At 45.1% G+C, this 20,847-nt stretch overlaps 1 protein-coding gene across 1 annotated transcript in view; it reads left to right on the forward strand.

Moving 5' to 3' along the window:
• WRAP53 (WD repeat containing antisense to TP53) overlaps positions 1-20,847 on the forward strand; it is a 159,645-nt gene that overhangs the window by 65,492 nt on the left and 73,306 nt on the right. The window contains exon 6 of the mRNA XM_086946059.1: positions 5,406-5,496. Within this exon, the coding sequence (XP_086802185.1) occupies positions 5,406-5,496 (91 nt within the window). The remainder of the gene's footprint in view (positions 1-5,405; positions 5,497-20,847) is intronic.

Genomic DNA, 20,847 nt, shown 5'->3' on the forward strand with positions numbered 1-20,847 from the left:
AGAGCAGTGGACGTATTGCTGCTCGGTCACGGCACACGTCTCGTCCAGCTGTCGACTGAAAATCATTCACTACAAGTTTATTCAGAGATACTACTACACGCCAGTCAGGAAACTGCGATTTCACCTCTCAGACGATGACAGATGCGCGCGGTGCCGCTCGGAAGGCGCGGGCTTCCTTCATCTGGCCTGGGAGTGTGGAGCGGTACAGGAATATTGGACGCATGTACATGCTGCGATTCAGATCATGATTGCTGGCCCTCTTCCACTAGACCCGGTGGTGATGCTGTTGGGGTATACCAAAGACATACCCAAATCGCACCGACGGTTCGTAGATATCGCGCTGCTCCTTGCTAAAAGGAGAGTAGCTTGCAGATGGGGGAGGGGCAGGGCACCAAAATTCAAAGAATGGCTGGATGATATCACATACTGCCAAGACCAGCATGGCGTCTATGCAGACTTAATGCCTGTTCGTTGCAGACCCAAAGATATCTGGTCCCCGTAACAGCTCTACTGGATGTCCCAAGTGACTCACAGTGACACCTCTGCAGATGAGGGTCAGATAGCGGGGCCCTGAACGAATGGATGCCGTCTGGTGCTCGGATACCACTGCAACAAACCTAGCTGGTGGGAACAGAGTCTCTCTGCTCGTGAAGTGGCGGGCTGCCCAACGCCGAGACGTGGCAAAGGGCTGTAGGACACCTGCAGTACGTATACTGCTATTTGCTGGACACGCGATGCAGGCCCCCCCGATATCCTAATGCTGTAATCAAGTTGGGATTATACCTGCACAATGGGTTCAGTGACTAAGCACATGTAGGGATGGCCCAGGAATGGTTGGAAACCATGCATCACCTCACGACAGGCTCCATTCAGGGTACCCACATTCCATATGCATACACGGATGAGGCGGGAGGACACTCTGGATACTGCACGCATGGTACACTAGTGCTAATAGGGATACTGTTGGACGCCTGGTGGGGATTGAGTCAGCCACGTTTCACGGGCAGTCTGATGCTCGTCCTCTATAATACACATTGCTTGTAACAAACTACATTTTTGATGGATCAGCCTGCAAGGGTATGGGGTGTTTCCTACTACTTGCAACCCTCAATGCATTGCGCGCAGTGCCCTGATACTGTTGTCTCCACCCTGCTGACTGATGTGCACTGTTTTGCTGTTAAGACATGATGTTGTAGTCCAGCCCATAGGATTGTACGCTATTCTAATGATGTACCATAAGTATTATGCTCTGTCTGATTGTTAATGATGTGACTGTCATGTTTCTCTGTTGACCGCAACAAATAAAGGTTTAATAAAAAAAAGTCTAGAAGTTCTTCCATCATTTCTCTAAGCGGGAAGGGATCGTCCAAATTTGGTCCATAGTATCCCGCAACTAAATTTATATGAATGATACTTAATCCTCGCTATGGCCCATCTGCCCTTCTTATCAGCTTTCTACTACTACTAATACTGGATTTGTTTTAACCAAAATGGCGACGCCTCTTATAGTTACTTGCTGAGAGGTGCATATAACATCCTGAATCCATTTTTCCGTCTAACAAACCTCCCTCAGCTCTTGCAATTGTGCAGTTGCGCCCAGCTGCCTAAAGGGGTCTAATAGTTTCCCTAGCTCCCACTGTCTATATGCCGTAATTGAGGAGACATCTGATTTGATCTGAAAGGTAATCCCCTCTGCTGAAAGAGAGCTGCTTTTTTTAATGCCCTGTTGAGGATCTCATCCTTTAGAGTATACGTTAGGAAATGTATTAGAATATTTCTTGGTCTGGTTTTATTCGGGTTTAATCTGAACGGGGCTCTGTAGACTCTCTGAATGTCTCTAATGAGGTCTTGCTCCGAAGCTTCCACCGCAGTAGCTTTTTTAATAAGTTTAACTACAAACTCAGTAATATTGTTGCCTTCTGCCCCTTCCGGAACTTTCAAAAGACGGAGATTATTTCTTCTCTGAGCATTTTCAATGGATTCTAGTTTTTCCTGATATCCCTGCTCACATTGTCTTAAGTCATCGGTTTTCTTTGTGTGTTGAATGGCCAAGGTTTTCAGATCTGTAACTGTAGATTCTAGAGCCGTAGTTCTGACAGCTAATGCGTCAAACATTTCCTCTAATTTTTCACAATATGATTTAATTTCTTGTTGGTTCTTCTGGGAGACCTCAAACCCATTCCTCATCTCATGACTTAGTGACTGTAAAATTAGCAAAACAGATTGGTCGCTGGGAACCCCTTCATCATCCTCGTCTATTGCCTCCTTACCCAGACTCCCCCTCATTAAAGAGGTACTCCCCTGGGTCTTGACCTCCATATTGTTCAGCATTGAGTCTTTAACTTCCATAGATACTGAATCGTCATTACTGGATAATGTTGATCCGTTTTGAGGGCTGGGTATGTTGTCGCTCAAGCCCGAGCTCTGCATATCCACTAAGTCAGCTTGATCTTCCAATGGCTGATATCTATTAGGACTCAGAAAGCCCGCCGGAAAATTAGAGCCAGTGGAAACAGGACCTGCGGATAAAGGTTTTAATTCGAGAGCAGGGGGAATTACCCTAAAGTATTGTTTGAGCGAAGGTGCGGGCTTGGTTTTGTGTAAAACTTCTTGAGAGGGTGGATTTTTGAGACCAGACTTCTTCCTCTTTGATTTAAACTTGGCTTTAGAAGAGAGGGGGGGGGTTTAGTTGTAGATACCGATGCTTTATTTTTATACAGCGCAAGATCTGCAGGATCTTTTTTTTAAATAATTACGGGTATTAAGATATTAGGCGCTACCACCTCTTGTTTCCTGCCTAAATCTCTCCTGGAAGGAGGCAAAGTGTTTTCAGCATTTATTCCAGTATATGGAATACAATCAGCATCATTTTGAGTGCCTGCCCTGATGGATTCTGGGGAAGAGAGTCCATAGCTGTTCGTGAACCCCCGGCCTCTACCCGTATGGGAAATTCTTGAGGCTGCACTGCGCCCCTTTCTCACCTCCCACGCTGCTCTAGCCCACTGCGCTACCCCCCTTCAGTCCTGTTGCATTGTCGCCCCCTCACCTCTTCCTCCGTAGTTATAGTGAGTTGTTCGTGACTAATGGTGGCATCCGCCGAGGTGCTCCTAACGGTTCCTGCCAGGTCTTCGCCCCCGAAAACACGAGATGATGGAAAGATTTTTGCCGGAGCGTGGATCAGGCAGCAGCGTCGCACCGAGGGCTACACTGCCTCCATGCTCACGGAAAATGCACAGAAACCCTGAGGCACTGAGCTCCTGCAGCCGAAGACGCCAAGCTACACGCTGTGAGTTTCACAAAAATCCGTAGTTCGTGGTGCGTTCACCGCATCAACCTAGCTTGCGCAAGCTGATAGCACAGGGAAAGCCGAGAAACACGAGTGATTAGCCTCAAGATGCCATCCGGGTATCGCAGAGCCTCCCGACTAGCTGCTGCTGCTAGCCGCCATGTTCTCCCCTTGCCCAAACTTATTGCTGAAAAAGTTTCCAAGTGTCCAATGTATTGAATATGCCAATCTTTGTGGACCAAGAAGTGCAACCAGAAAGACCCCCATCGACTCCGCTTCATTCATACCATCCTTGGAGCATGTTCAGCATCCTTCATCCCTTGCATCATGACCACTCAACAGGAATCCATTGCAATACGGATAAACTGCTTGAAGATTGATTCTTTTATGGAGGTAACCATTCTTGAGGCCATTGCTGGGACACCTGCTGGAGGAGGTCGCCCGAAGTACTTCTAACCAAGTGCATTGACACTTACCCAAGTTTTCCTTGAAAGAGTTTCTTAGTGTCAAAGTTGGTGAATTTGCCAAGGCTTGTTAGCAGTTGAGTGAAATGCTTTAGTTTATTATATCTTGTAAATATCTCCAGAACCCTCCGATGAATCTTTTTCTTTGTGGTGTCTAAAATACATAAATATACAGTTCATTTTTAGGTCTCGCCTATTTTATCCGCAGGGTTAAATAGGTGAGATTATAGTAAACTGAAAAGAAAAGTCTACCTAGCTGCAGATCGTGTACAGTTCAGTGAGCTATGCGTGTGCACATCATCGCCAGCCACATCACACACCACCATTTGTCTGTGCATCGGCATCAGACTTCAAAGGCTGCCACTCCCCCGCCCCCGCATCAGCCGTGAAAGGAATGCACTCCCCCGGCCCTGCCACAGCAATGCCGAAAGCTTTTTTTGTTTTTTTCTACATGGCTCGTTACTTATTTCCTGTCTTTCTCTGGCTCACATTTTACTTTCTTCTCTGACTCATGCTTTTTTCGTCGGATCGTGCATTTCTTTTCCCACTCTATCGTCTGCTAGTGCTTTTTTCCCCCACTTTTTCGTCGGCTCGAGTATCCCCTCTCCCACTCTTTCGTCTGCTTGTGCTCCCCCCACTCTTTCTCAGTGCATTTTTTCCCCCACGCCTCACACTGCTGCACGCCTCACACTGCCGCACGCCACACACTGCCGCACGCCACACACTGCCGCACGCCACACACTGCCGCACGCCACACACTGCCGCACGCCACACACTGCCACACGCCACACACTGCCGCACGCCACACACTACTGCACGCCACACACTGCTGCGCGCCTCACACTGCTGAACGCCTCACACTGCTGCACCATGCACACTGCTGCATTACTCACACTTTACAGTTGTTCTTTTGTTTAAGCTTTAAGTTTGCTGCTCAGATTCAGCGCAACCTCAGGTTGAGCTGATGGTTTGACAAACGCAACCCAAGACTCCTAAAGGGGGTGGTAAGAGTATTACATGGCGAAGCCACACAACCACATTGTATAATACACTCAGATTTCCTCACAATGTAATATAAAACAAAAACATATTTTGGTGCAACTAGTTTGAAAATCACACTTTTTTCAAACTGGGAATGGTTTATTAAAATGGTAATTGAAGTACATGTTTATACTCTGATTGTGTGAGATAAAAAGATTAGAATTATATTTAATTATGTACTTAAAAATACAGGGTTAGAGGAATGGACTTTTTTTAATAGACTGCTGATTAAACTCAAGGTAGTGGTTGTGCTGGGAGATTATTGGAGCTGTTGCCGGCATGGTAGAGCTAATATTAGTCCCCGATTGTGTTTATAATGTTGGTGGTTTTGAATGGCTTTTCCAAATAGATTGCATTTCATTTGTGGGCAATGGGTTTTGAGGGTTTTGGGTGCATCGTAAACTATGAAGCAGATCAATGAGTGGTTTATAAATGCCACAATAAAACAATGATGTTTGAAGGTAAGTTGTTACCTTCACCTTGCATTCCCATGTATACTGGGGGCTTAAAAGACACAGACCACTCCTTGAGGCTCACACAATGCTGTGGACCATGGAATATATGACGTGCTGCCCACCCCTGCAAAATGTAAGTTTGCCATCCTTTTCTTGCAGCTTTGTCAGCAGTAGTAGAGACAATCCCATCCACCTTTGGGATGCTTTTACTGGGAATCTTCAATCGTCATTCCGGCCATATAATCATCTGGTAAGCAAAATCACATTTTTCTTTTAATCATTTTCTCTCATTTTTGTACATTACTGTGCAGATTTGGGGCAGCGCCACTTTGAAGAATGGCTGCAGTGGGCAGAATGATTTTGATTGGATTATTTATAATGCACAAAATTGACTTCACGCCTGAATTTGACATCCAAGTGAAATAATCCAGACCAGTAGTAATTACATTTTCATGAAGACAAAATACAAGTTCGAGTTGATAAAATTAAGTGGGAGTCTAAAACGGTAATTCAATCGGAACAAATTAATCTGCTACACTGTAGACATTCTTGATGTCCGTTTTCAATGTTAGTTCTTTTCATGAACTTAATCACATTGGCACTGTTCAAGTGACATGCGTTAACTCCATATATAGCAAATTGTTTCTTATCAGACCCTACTGTACTTGTACATAAAAAGAGGGGGTGGGGTGGATGGGGGTGCTAACCAATGGTCCGTTATCTACCAAATGTACAGGTAGGAGAGAATGTGTAGGCTAAGATAAATGTTAGCCTTCATAGCAAAAAGATTTCACATCTATCATCTGCTGTACAGTCTGGTTACTTTAGGGGCTCATAGGTTGCATTGTCAAGGTTATGCCCTTCTCGAGAGGTTGGATACATACATGATGAAACATGCCAACTATGGAACATTACAGTAGAACAGCTGCATTAACCGTCCACAACCCTGCTTCCTCTCCTATATTACTCATTGGTTTAAAGCTTGTCTTTGACCATGTACAGTGCTCCGTTGCCTTTTAGCTTGGTTTGTGCTACAGAAATATTGTATACATACCTACATTCAATCAGCTGTCCTAATAAACATTTTAGATTAAATCCTACCAGACAGTGCAGCTGTCTTGTTGCAAAGACATATTGGAGACATGCCAAAAGCTTACTTAGGGAACATTAGCCCATTGCTTACCATTTGCTTTGTCACTCACATTTGCTTGCTATCTATTCTCTGGCTTTATTTCTTTCAGCTTGTTCAGCTTATGTTTGCCCCTCCCATCTGAGCATAGCCTGTTTATCATCTCTTATTGGCTCCTTCTTTGCTTCCACCAGTGTCTGCTTTTCATGAACAATGTTTTATTTTTTCTTGAATCACTACATGAGAGTGAATGTGTTTTCTCTCTCTACATTGGCTCCTTCTCTTCCAAACACCTATCTCTTCAAGTTGTTTCCTTTCACGAGTTCTGCTGGTCACCCATCCAGTGCTTAATGTTGTTTCTCGCTCAAATCCTTCTTCCCTGCCCTTCTGTGTAGGTTTGTTTTCTGCCTGCTCCCCACTATGTCTTTCTATCCCATGTTCCACGTTCAGCTCTCTCGCTAATGTGCTGTACTCCTTTTAGACTTAGTCCTCGCTGCAGGTCACCACCAAACCTTTTGCCTTCACACCTCCTGTTTTGCTGAATTCGTTTTTGTTGGCCTTGGGACTCTGTGCACTTTACCACTGCTAACCAGTGCTAAAGTACCTGTGCTTTCTCCCTAAAACGTGGTGAAATTGCCTGACACTTTATTGGCACATTTGGTTTCTTTAGAAGTCCCTAGAACAGTGATATACCATATGCCTAGGGCTGGTGAATGAAATGCTACTAGTGGATCTGCAGCACCAATTGTGCCACCGACTTAAGTAGCCCGTTAAAACATGTCCCATGTCTATATGCCTATATGTGGTTTTAATCTGCCAGTTCAACTTGGCAAAATAAGCCTTTTGCCATGTCTAAACCTTCCTTTTAATACATATAAATTACTCGTAGGGTAGGCGCTAAATAGTTCATTGGGCAGAGTGCAGTGTATTTAAAAAGCTGGCCATGTTTTATATGCCCTGAAAGTGAAAAACTCTCAAATTAGTTTTTCACTAATTCAAGGCCTACCTCTCCCATAGAATATCATTGGGTTACCTTATTACATTTAATAAGTGATAACTTTTGATTGGGAATATTCAGGAATATCGAGTTTGGTCTCTAAAGAATTGTAATTTAATGCCCTCTTTAATGGTAAAGTTGGTTCACAAAGTGGGACTAGTTGTTGACAGGATGGGCCATCTCTAGCAGGATGGTGGGACGGAGCTGTCACCTATCACACATGCAGCACAAAGTGGCTGCCTGTGCACACTCACTAAGGGTTTCACACTAGTCAATTGTGATCCCAGACAACCTGGGGCCAGGGCAAGTATGAAGGAAATTCCAGACACCTCTGTGGGGGAAAGCTGTAGCAGCCTCTCCGACTTCAAAGGGGGCCCCATGTATAAAAAATATGACAAACAGGCCCACCCTTTGGTACACTTCTGGACCTGTGGATACTACAGAAAAAGGATGCTCTGCTGCTGAGGCCTGCTCGGTTTGCTGAAAAGGAAGTCTGGATCTGCACGCTTCGTCCAGGGTCAGCCCCTGTTCTGAGCTATAGGGTCAAAACAAGCTCCAGAGGCCCCCTCTGCAACGGCTCAGCTGATCTGCTGCACTGTACATGCAACTGGACCTATCTGAGCAATGCTGGCCTCTGCTGGAAGGAGTTACCGATCCCCAAGTGGTGCCTCCCCATGTCCTGGGCCCTTGGCTGGCATTCAAGAGAGCTCCTCCTGGCCTAACTAATGTTTCCATCAAATCTGTGCAACTGAATCCGTGCAAAGGCTCACCGCACAGCTGTCATCCTCCTCGGAACCTGTTCAGAATGACGTGAAGCCCTGCAGAGCAATGCAAAGCCTCGCTGCACAGATGCCAGCCTTATCGGAAGCAACACAAAGCCACACAGCTTCACCGGGTGAGACTGATGATGTGAAGCCTTGCAAAGCAACACTGCGCACCAAGGATACCAAGGAAAATCATTGGCCGGCCAATCTTGGTCCTATGCCGAACCTGTGCTCCTTCGTGGTTGGACTGAACTTGTGACTTTGTCCCGGTCCATCGCGACCAGAGACCCTGAGTTGGCATTGCTTTTATCTAAACGTTTTAAATTCCATATCTCCAGATCTACTTATTGGATCTTTTTATTTTTTTCTTTTTTATTGAAGCCGCAGTTTTTAAAACCATAAACATATACATATTGCATCATTACACCACAAAAAACTAAATATTTCTCCTAAGACAGTTTAAACCAATTCCTAATATATTAACACTATACACATCCAGGACCTATACAAACATTTACACAATAAGAACATCAATCGAATCTAATATCGCAACCCGTCCCACCCCACCATAAAAACAGTCTCCTACCCCCCTGGCTTTAGTCAAAATAGGTACCCCACATTTTATTAAAATTCTTAGTGCTTCCCATCCGTAGTGCAAAAATGTATTCACTTTTCTTAACTAATTTAATCTTCTGACCCCACTCCAGGACCGAAGGAATCAAGTCTGTTCGCCATTTTTGCAATAGCAGTGATCTTGCTACTGCCATTGCTATATTCAAAAATGTAATCAGTGGGTCCATAAAAAAGAGGTCAGGATCAAAACCAAATAAAATTGGCCTATCGTTCACTTCTAGCTGAATATTACATTCCTGTTCTAAATAGGCAAATAGATCTGCACAGTACTCATTAACTTTTGGACAGCGTAACATAATATGCGACCAATTGGCAGATGGATGGTTTATACATCGAAAACATTGAGAAGACTGGTTGGCGTACATCTTCGACACAGAATGCTGGGTTCGATACAATAACCATTTACTAAAAAAACAACATCTTATGCCAATTTGCCACTCTCAATGGGCTGAAATTAAGGCTATTGATAGTTGACCAAATGTGAGATGACATATCACAATTCTCATGATCTGCCCATTTTTTAATTGCTTTTAACTGCAGATCCACACCCTTTTTAGAAGGGTGTGGGTCTGCAGGTGTTGCTAGGTGTTTCTTCCAAGCACCTGGTTTCTTATCTGATGCTCTAACTAATAATTCATCAACTAACTGAAGCTGATCCATTAAAGAAGAAGCATCTATTTCTACAAAGTAATTATGCAAACTACTATACGAGTTTGTTAAAATAAAGTCATTTGAAATAGATTGTGACATTTCTGCTACTGACACCCAATTGCCATTTCTCCAAAAATCCGACACGTTAATATACCCAGCTGCCAACCATTTTGAGGCCAGATGGAAAGGCTGTCTTACCCCTGCCAATGGAAGTATTCCTTCTAATAGAGTGGCTGAATTAATTGCTGGGATGGAATATTTTTTGAAGAAAGCCTGTTGTTTTTTAAAAAACCAGAGAAGGCACTTATAGCGTACCAGCTTCAGGGATCTAAACATCAGCAAGGGAGAGTGGATTTGGCTGTCTTTACACATTAAGTTCATAAAGTTATTACAAAAAAAGTGTGGTTGCGGTGAAGGCTTAAATCTAGACAAATATTGTGCAAAATACGCATCATAGTAAACCCTAAGGTTTGGAAGGGCTAACCCTCCCTGGACCAAATCTTCATATAAAGTGCTAAATGCTATACGTGGGGTTTTCTTTGCCCAGAGGAAAGCTGTAAACATAGACTCTACCTGAGTGAAAAAGAAGGAGCCTGATAAAGTGCATGGTATTGAGGAAAACAAAAAATTAAATAACGGGAGGACAGACATTTTAATTAAAGCAACTCGTCCCAGGATGGAGAGAGGGAGCATACTCCACCGGGTAAACAGTCCTTGAACTTTCTTAATAAGGGGAACAAAATTTAATTGATATAAATAGTCAACAGGCTCAGAATAAAAAATCCCCAGATATCTCTTTGGGTTAGCCTTGGCAGAATTATAGATGTCAGGGTGCAGATCTAAAGCTACCCTCCCACATTGTAATACTTCGGTCTTTCCTTTATTTATCTGATATCCCCATAATGCTTCGAAGTCTTCAAACAACTTGAAGCCTTTGGTTTGAACCTCAACTGTTGGTTTAATTATAAGCATGATGTAATCTGCATATAGCTTTAATTTTGGCATTGATGGAATTGGGGGGCAAATATCAGCACAGTTCTGAATGGCTATTGCCAAGGGCTCGATGAAAAAAGCAAACAGAACTGGCGATAAAGGACACCCTTGCCTTGTGCCTCGTTTAATTGTCAATGACCCTGCCACAGCCGCATTGATAACTGCATTAGCTACTGCATTCTCATACAAATTCCGTATCAAAGATATAATCTGCGAGAGAATATTGAAAGACTGCAAGATCTTGAACAGTGTCTCCTAAACCACAAGGTCAAAAGCCTTTTCTGCATCCAATAATAAAACTAAGGCCGGTATCTTCTGTATCTCGAAATAATCAAAGGCCTCTGACAGAAAGTGGGTGTTAGTAGCTAATTGCCTGCCAGCTATAAACCCATTTTGATCCGCATGGATCAACTTCGCTGCATACTTATTAAACCTAAGAGATAGGAGTTTGGTGACAATTTTATAATTAGAATTGAGCAACGTAATTGGACGATAAGAATTAGGGTCCATCTTATTCTTGCCCTTCTTCACAAAACTCACTATATTACCATGTCTAAAGGATTCAGGAACTACCCCTCCTTCCAACAAGGAATTAATCAAAAAAAGAAAACAATTCTGAGAATGAATCAAAGAAAACTTTATAAAATTTAGAAAGGAGCCCATCTGGGTCACAAGCCTTTCCATTAGGTAGGCTCTTCACTACTTCCTCCAGCTCTTTGAAAAGGGATTGACCATAAAACCTTTCTCCGTTTCCGAAAGTATCGGAGGTAGATTTTCATGGAGGAATTTTTCGAGTAAATGGTCATCCACCATCTGAAGTTTACCATAAATGCCCTCATAGTGAGTAAGCATAATGTCTCCAATTTTCCCTGGATCCTCAGTGCACAGTGCAGTCAAAGGACAGTTAAGTGACTTAATTTGGTTCGCAGCCGCCTGCTCTTTGGCCTGCCATGCTAAGAGTCTGCCAGTGAAGTTACTTTCTTCATACGTCCTCTGACGGAACTATTGGTAAAAAGTTTCACTTTGAGTATAATACACGGAGCAAAGCTCACGCTTGGCCTGCTCAAGCTGTGTTTTAATAAGAGCAGAGGGACTATATAGAAATGCCTCATGGAATGCTTGAATCTTACCTTCCAATTTAGCCTTTTCAGTCCTAGCTTTTTTTGCTATTGCTGCGTCTTTTCCCATTATTAACCCCTGAACAAACGCCTTAAGTGAGTCCCATACTATATTTGGAGCGGCGGAGTGAATATTCTGAATCAAGAACTCTTTAATCTCCAAATCCATAAACTTCACCCACTCTGCATCTTTTTTTTTTTTTTTTTTGTTGAAAACCTTTATTTAACATTTGCAATCAAGTACAGACACGGGCCTACAACCCCCCAGGGCTGGCCGCTAAGCATTTCAGTACGTTATTACAATCCAACTTCAGACCCAGCCTCCCTGGGGAGCATAGGAACTCCATCCACAAAGCACATCGGTTGCAAAGGCAGTTCAATTCGGAAACAGGATAAGAGGTTTTCATTTTACATATAATAAGTTAAAAGGATCAGGTGTCGTACAGTGTCTCGGATCACAAAAGGGGGCGAGCAAAAGAACAACGTGTCCAAAATAAGTTCGCTATCATGTAGGTCAGCGGCGTTAAGACATACGAAATCAGGATAAGTAGCACATTATTATTCGTCTACGCCATCATTATTGTCCGCCCCACAGCACCAAAATCTCAGAAAAGTCAAGGTACAGATGTAGAAACAAGGATGTAAGGAAAGCCGAACCCACTACACTAACCCGGAAAAGGAAAAGGAAGAAAAGGCGAGGAAGGAGAAGGAAGAAAAGAGGCCCTAGAACAAAAATTAAAACGAAACACCCACCCCCACACCCCCCCACCCTGCACCCCTGCTGATGACTACGGCCACCCCCCTCGCAGCGTGCCTGTCGCCCAGTAATCAGAACCCGAAATATAGTAGAAAGGGAAAGCAAGGAAAAGGCAAAGAACCCCACACAATGAGGGAAATCGGAGGAGGGCATAGTTCTACGGGCTCCCGGTCTCCTTCCCCCGTCGTAGCCAGCCCCGCCCCAGACTCCGTTAGGTCAATAAAAACAATCCCATTAACATAATGCCACAATGAGAGACTCGGAGAAGAATCTCAACCCTGGCCCCGTCGATCAAATGCACTGAAGTCATCAATTAAGGAAAGCACTTCTCACAAAGTACTGCCAAAGTCTAACGAACAGGAGTACACAGATGAGAAAGGAACGGCAGGTACCGATGTAGATGGCTGGTACCAATGTTGACCCTCCCTGCCTCCGAAGCCAAGCTTTACCCCATCCGCCATCTTGAAAGACCGACAGGGGAGGGGAGTCGACACGGTCCGAAACAACAAAGGATAGAAAGTAGAAGGCTCCAAAATAGGGATGACATGTAAATGTTCCGGGGGATACACAATCGGGGGTTCCAACGGTTCCGTGGGGTGACCAGGCACAGTACAGTCAGGTAGAGCCACTTCAATAGGGGCAAACACTGCTTCCAGCGCCGGGTCAAAATACACCTCCGAGACATCCATTGAAAAGCGGGCTGGCTGCCGGGTCGCGGGCGTCGAGTCAGGATCCGGTCTCATGCCTGTGAGTCCATCCGTCGCAGACAACAAACTGCAAGTCTGGACTTCAATAGTTCCCTTAAGTGCCATGAGTGCCTCCAGCACCGTACGCAGTGACGGGCCATTTCGAGCCTGTTCCGCTAGATTCGTTTCGTCCTCCAACATGGTGGACCCCACGGAGAGGCGCCTTCTCCGGGGCAAAATTAGGCGGAACAGGAGTAAGCCATGAGGGACTGATGGTTAGCGAGTAGTAGTACGCAGCGAGGCACCGACCCGGGGGAACGATGATGTGAATACCGAACCCCCGGTCAGGGACCCCCGCGACACAGCACCGTGCGTCACCCGTCACCTCACCTTCTGTAGGGCACGAGGCAGCTGATGGCAACAAAACAATCAAAAAAGTCCGAGTGTTCCAGAGACCGGACCCAACCACCTTCAGCAGTCCGTTGTTATTCAACTCGGACCCGGCAGAGCCAGCACTCGAGTCCCCGGTTTCTCTGCTGGGTTAGGCCTCAATGCGACCATCGACGTAGCTCCGCTTCACAACGGCGGAGAAACTCCGGGATTGCACCACTGGAGTGCGGGTCGGATCACACAGACAGATCCGGTGCAGGTAATCAGGATGAGCAACAGGATGATAGAGCGAAGGACTGAGGTCAGCGGAGCCGGGATACTATGCGGCCATCTTGGTTGGTGTCGTAGCTCCTTCCCACTCCGCATCCTTGAAGTATTGTTTATTAAAAACTCACCGCTTCGGAAGTCTCGACCCTGCCCCTAAGTGGATTTCCAGTGCCAACATTGCATGGTTGGAAAATCCACTATAGAAAATTTTTTGTTGAAAAGAATCTAAGCACTGCGAAATCCCAAAAAAATCAATACGGGAAGAGGAGCAAAACCGGCCTGATCCACACCGCTTCGGAAGTCTCTACCCTGCCCCTAAGTGGATTTCCAGTGCCAACATTGCATGGTCTGAAAATCCACTATAGAAAAATTTTTGTTGAAAAAAATCTAAGAACTGCGAGATACATAAAAAATCAATACGGGAAGAGGAGCAAAACCGGCCTGATCCACACGTGAGTTTACTTTCCGAAGGAAACGCTGCTCGCCAGGGGTCGCCCAGATTTAACATTGCTCCATAACTTTGCAGAACCTTAAAAGACTTAGGTTTTATTTGTCTTTTCCCATGCACTGAGGAATCCATAAGGGGATTCATCAAGATATTAAAATCACCCCCTACAATTATATCTCCTGGAACCTGAGTCAATGATTGGCATAGCTCCTCATATACTTTAGCATTATCCTCCACGGGTGCATAGAAACTCACAAATGTTACATGGCTGCACTTTGATCTAAAAGAACAGGTAACCCAACACCACCTCCCCTGTTGATCTTTACCAGACTTAAGATAATCTGCTTGTAAGTTTTTATTTAAGAATATAGCAGTCCCTCTATGAGAGGCAGGGGACGAAGAAAATCCCCTATAAGCTGCCCAAGATTTAAACATAGAAAATTCGGGGAGTTTCGTAGTCGAAATGTGGGTTTCTTGTAGAAGAATTACCCCAGGATTTTCAGTTTTCAACCACATTTCAATAGCCCGCATTTTCCTCTGATTATTCAGCCCATTTACATTAAAAGAAACAACTTTTAACGTTAACATATTAACCATATGTGTAAAAAAAAAAAAACAACAACCTAACCCCCCCCCCCCCCTCATTAGCTTAAAATCACTCCGGCATAGATGCAAATAAACGGCATACCATTGAAAAACAACCAGCTTCATTTCCCCTTTTTAGGTCTTGCCCTGGAATTTGCATCCGAAGGATGCGTCCAGGGTCGCGACTTATAGCTATCGGACACGGGGGAATGGAGGACAAGAAACTGTCACGAGCAGATTTGGGTGCGCGAACGCGCACGTTCCGTCCCGCGCCGTGCACTTCCCTCCCATACTCCCAGCAAGTCAGCCTAATGCGCATGCATGCACACGCATTTACACTTACACGGACACGCAGGCACCCAGGCAGGCAACCCCCCCCCCCCCCACCCCACCCCCCCACCCCACAGTCACACACACACGCATACACACAGACTCCAAGACACATACACACACACACGCACGCTCACACACATACACAGCCCGCCGCCGCCGCGCGCGCACACACATGCCCCCCGCCCTCGCAGCCCAGCAACAAGGCGAAGCCCCACTCACCAGCTTCCTCGGCTCTCACCGGCAGCAGGACTCTTCCTCCCTTCTTCGGCACCGGGGCGCAGGGTAGGCTCCTGCCTGCTCCGGTGCTCAAAACAATCGCGGCTCTAACGGAGGAGGCGGGGTAGGCTCCCGCCCTCCTACTTCCTGTTTCCGGTTGTCCCGCCCGGCCTGCCTGACTTCCTGGTCGCAGGCCGGCGGCGGACTGCAGCACGCGCTTCACAGATCATGATTGTTCCAAGGAGAGGCCGGCGGCTTGAGCAGGGGGATGGGCAGTTTGGTGTTTGCGTGGTATAGGGAGGTGAGGGCCCAGCAGGAGGACGACAACTTGGAGTTTGTTCTCATTTCATTATATTTAATTAGAGTTCTGTGTATTTGTCAGCCTTTTTAAGACTTTCCAGTGCGGACCTCCAGCGCTGTTACGATTCATTGGATGATGAACTTGAACGTTCTCCGCCTTAGTTCCTGAAAACGCATGGGGCACATTTTACTTTTCCTTTCACCTCGTTGAAGGTATTAGTTACAGAACGCATCCATCCATTCAGCAGGCAGGATGGTCTCAAGGGGAACCTCCAGCGCCCTTTATATAGAACAAAACTAGAAATTCCCGTTGGTGTATTTGGCTCATCTTTCGTCCCTCTTTTATCAGTGCTCCGTCTCACTCGCTTCCTCTTTTCTAGCGCCAGCCAGAGAGCAGATGTCCGCCTGCTCGAGGTTTTTTTTGTTGCTGATTGTATCGCACGCTAATCTTTGAAAAGAAGTATGGTGAACATTCCGAGCAAGAAAGCTTGTAAACAGTGAAAGGGCGTAAACCTATTTCATTCAATAAGAGCAAAAAACGTCGTTGGAAAATAAGACGTGGCCGATCGTGGTGGACTTGTTATTCCTGTCAGTGGCGAGATTGCGCCGTGTGGTGCACTCTACACTCAACCCAGGCACATCCCCCACTGCACTCGCACTTCTCATGCTGCGCGCGAACACTCTCTCTTCCAGCACTCACACAGGCACCTCTGCAGTCACTATAGAAATCTACACCTTTCACACACTACAGGCGCACTGCCTGCACTCACACAAGAAACCTCTGCACTACTCTTGTGAGAACCTTTCGGCACTCAACACCTATCGGCGCCCCCTGCATTCAACCACTGGAGGCACCCTTTACACGGACAGGCACACACACAAACACAGGCACCTCTGAACTGTCCCGATGCACTCACCCACTACAGGCACTCCTTTCACACACTGCAGGCCCTGCCTGCACTCACACAAGAAACCTCTGCACTCCTCTTGTGGGAGAACCTTCGGCACTCACCCACTACAGGCACTCCCTGCAGTTAGTTAGGCAACACCGTTTTCACCCACTACTCACACATGCATAAGAGCCCTCCTGCACCAAGCCACCCCCTGCACTCATCTCTGCACTCACTCATGGGCACATGTACACGGACAATGGAATAGGGACTCATGCAGACATTCCCTGCACTCACTCTCCACAGAAACACTCGGCACTCACCCCTACAAGCACACCCTGGACTCACCCTGTAGCGGAACACCCTGCCCCCGTGCTGGCACACTTTTGCACTAAGTTATCCTCTTCACTCGCCCAAGCACCTCCTGTTATCACCCTTGCACTCATCCCTAGCGGGCAGCGCCTACACTGACCTCCGACAGGCACACTATATACTCACACAAGCAGCCACTGCATTCATAAAACCACTCCTTGCAGCAGACAAATGCCACATAACAGACACCCCACACTTACCACGTACTGGCGCCCCTTGCACTCACATGCCACCTCTACACTCACACATTAAGCGCGCATAGCCTCCCCCCTCCCAAGTTGAGGACACCCACGCTCACTTTAGTGCCTGGATGTAGGTTTTTCGGCGGGGATACGGAGGGTGGGTGAGGGTTTTCAGTGGGTTTATGTGTTGCAATAGCAGTCTGTTACGGTGTGCCTAACCCCCTGTAATAATGTCACATTATTGAATGTGAGAACATCAGTTATCAGATATCTCATTTACTTGACGGTCCTCCCGCTGTGAGTCAAACACTTGCTATAACGTAGCGACGCGGCAGATAGACGTGCAGGAGCGATGCATTAACTCTTCGCGTGGCGCAGTGGTGGGAGCGTCTTGAAAAGTTTTAGGTGTGCATTTGTAGGTCACGAGTTCTAATCCTGGCGAGGCTGAGAAATTGTGTTGAAGTATATTGCGTGATGATCTTGATATACACCTTTTTTCATGTTGTATTGGATTATGTCACCGGCCTTTGTGTAGCGCTACAGGCATGATTATAAAGTGCCTTGAGACAATTAATTTACTATGGAAGAAGCTGGAGTGCATTTGTGCAACAAAGACATTCTTCGGTGGTTTACCCTAGCCTTAATGCTTGTCCTTTGCTGCTGCCAATTCATCACATTTAACAAAAAATGGAGAATGTTTGAGCTTTTAATGCTTTTCAAGTATAGTTTCAAGAGTCTTTGTGATAAAATAGCAAGACATTGTTTTTTGTATTATCAGACTTTAACGTTCTCTATCCTCATTTAAGCCTTTTTGTGATTTGTGTGGGCTGCTTTGTTTTGTATTTCTTATGGTAGGGTTTGCACTTGTTTTGGACTTCTTTTCAAGGAGGAGTGTGCACAGGAGTGTTTTGGATTTCACACCTGGCAGCACGAATGGCGAGGTGAGAACAAGTCCTGGTGCCTGTGCCTTTAGGGTGCTAGCCTGGGCCTGTGGCCAGTAAGGAACTGTAGTCTGTGTCGCCCCTCACTCTATCTATCTATCTATCTATCTATCTATCTATCTATCTATCTATCTATCTATCTATCTATCTATCTATCTATCTATCTATCTATCTATCTATCTATCTATCTATCTATCTATCTATCGCCCTCACTCTATCTATCTATCTATCGCCCTCACTCTATCTATCTATCTATCTATCTATCTATCTATCTATCTATCTATCTATCTATCTATCTATCTATCTATCTATCGCCCTCACTCTATCTATCTATCTATCTATCTATCTATCTATCTATCTATCTATCTATCTATCGCCCTTACTCTATCTATCGCCCTTACTCTATCTATCTGTCTATCTATCTATCGCCCTTACTCTGTCTGTCTATCTATCTATCGCCCTTACTCTATCTGTCTGTCTAGCTATCTATCGCCCTCACTCTATCTATCTATCGCCCTTACTCTATCTATCTGTCTATCTATCTATCGCCCTTACTCTATCTGTCTGTCTATCTATCGCCCTTACTCTATCTGTCTGTCTATCTATCTATCGCCCTTACTCTATCTATCGCATCACCACAGCATCACTCAGGGGCACCACAACATCACTATGCGCTGCCACAGCATCACTGAACACCACAGCATCACTCGTCGCCACCACAACATCATTCGGCGCCACCACAGCATCAATCTGTGCAACCATTCAACAACAAGTGCTTCAAATATGTTCTCTCTATGTTTCAAGCTTTATTACAAATGTCACAAAAAGATGTTAATATTTCACTTCTGTTCTTGGATTTTCGTCACAATAAAATACATTGAACATAATCGTCACAAAAGTTATTTACAAAAAGCTATTGCCATTATAAATTACAATAGCTTTTATTTAAATATTAATTATTAAAAAAATAAAAGCCATTGTTATTTGTAATATCAATACATCTAAGTCACGTAACTACAACACATATTTCATTACAAATGCTATAGGTGTCACATTTCCAAAAGTTAAAACTATTGGCATTGTAAATGACAAAGCTATTAATTTAGCTATTTTCAAAACCAACACATAAATGAAAAATTGGTCATTTACAATACCAATAGCTCAAACTTTCCTAATGCGAGACCTATTGCATTGCAAATGCTTGTTTATACATGCCCCTCCTCCCCGAAGTGGACCTTCCCCCCCTCCACTTCTCCCTCCCCCAATTCAACTCGGGTGTGTTGTTATTACACCCTGGTAATCCCACCCTCTTCCCCCCAGCAATGTGCTACCTTTCATAATACCTTACACAAAACCCCAACGATTGAACCTGCTCTCTAAGCTCCCCATCTGATCTAATAACAATGAAAAAAAGAACAACTTCAAGCCATTCCTTAGCACCCAATGAAAAAAAAAGGAAGCATAGCAGCAAAGCGGAATCCTGCTAATCATACAGGGGCTAAAAGATTAACCCCTCTAGCCCTTCGAAGCCTCAGAAATCTCTTTTAGAAATTCCTGAGCCTCATCTGCATCCGTGAACATAAAGAATTTCCCTTTCACCAGGACTCTCAACTTGAATTGCTGGGCAATTGAGGCTTGTGCCCCATTTGCCTTGAACAAGTGAAGGATTTTAACAAACTCCTTTCTACAGCGAGCAGCGGCAGCTGTCATGTCTGAAAAAATTCTACATTTAGTTGTCTCATTCACCATAAATTGCCGCTGTTGAATAGCTTTCATTAAGATTGTCTCTTTTATCCGAAAGTCATCAAAATTAATCAGTGTGGTACATGGAAGTGACGAGTTAGGAAATGGATGAGCCGGGACACGATGGGCCCTCGTGATTGTTAAGTCCTCTTGAAAGTCCGGAATGACTCTTTGTTTAATAAAGGTTTTCACCCAATTCAGGGTTTGGGACCCTTCCACTCCCTACTACTACTACTATACGTAGGTTCGATCTTCGAGAATGGTTCTCCAACTGTTCCATTTTTTTCTCCAGCATAAGCTTGCTCTTGGCAGCTGCTTCAACTTCCTTCCTGACAGAAAACAGCTGATCTTGTAAGGCTGATATCCCTTCCTCGGCCTCCTGAAGTTTAACTGGAAAGCTTCCCATTGTACTTTCAATCTTCTCTAAACGCAGATTGAGAGAGGCCAACTCCACTTTCTGTGTTTTTTTCAAGTCCCGGACCTCTTTTAGGGTCAGAGTCAACATTTCCTTAATGCTCATTTGAAAGGATCCCCCAGAATCAGCCAGTAAATTAGGATTGAGATCGAAATCAAAGTTCGTATTCGGGCTGTCCGGAATTATAGTTGGAGATAAAACTCTTTGCCCTTCGCCTTCCTCCTGCTGAGGGGCAATAGACTGAGCCATATTTATCGATACTCTCTCTAGACCCTTCAAGGGGTCTACATCCTGGACGCCTACTCGCACATATCCAAGATTTGACAGATTTGCCGCAGATACCCCATTCTGATTAACGGAAGCTAGAGCAGTCTCTCTGTCAAGATGGAAGGAGTCTGATAAGTCAGGCACTTCAGTATTAACAGTGGATTCAGCTCTTTTAGAAGATGTTTCTGGTTTATCGTGTAATCTCTCACCCCCAAAATCTGGTGCCTTAATCCTATTTGCGGCTCCGGCGGTTCCGGTGGCTCCGGGAGGTTCCTTGATGATCTGTGCACACAGATTAGAGCTAGGAGAGGAAACCAGTAGCACAGGTTTTTTAAGAAAAAGTGGGAACTGTTTAAGTCCTTTCATGGTGCCCACTTTTTCTTTTGTATATCCGGTTCTCCTTCTTCTTCTTGAAAACTTAATGGGGGACTGATGGTAGCCGCATTCTTTCCATGGCCTTCTCGTAGCTGAACTAGCTGAACTGGCTGTTGAATTGCTGCCGCTGCCGCATCTAAATTCCCCTC

This window comes from Lissotriton vulgaris, chromosome 12 (genome assembly GCF_964263255.1).
Source record: "Lissotriton vulgaris chromosome 12, aLisVul1.2, whole genome shotgun sequence".
Lineage (NCBI taxonomy): Eukaryota > Metazoa > Chordata > Amphibia > Caudata > Salamandridae > Lissotriton > Lissotriton vulgaris.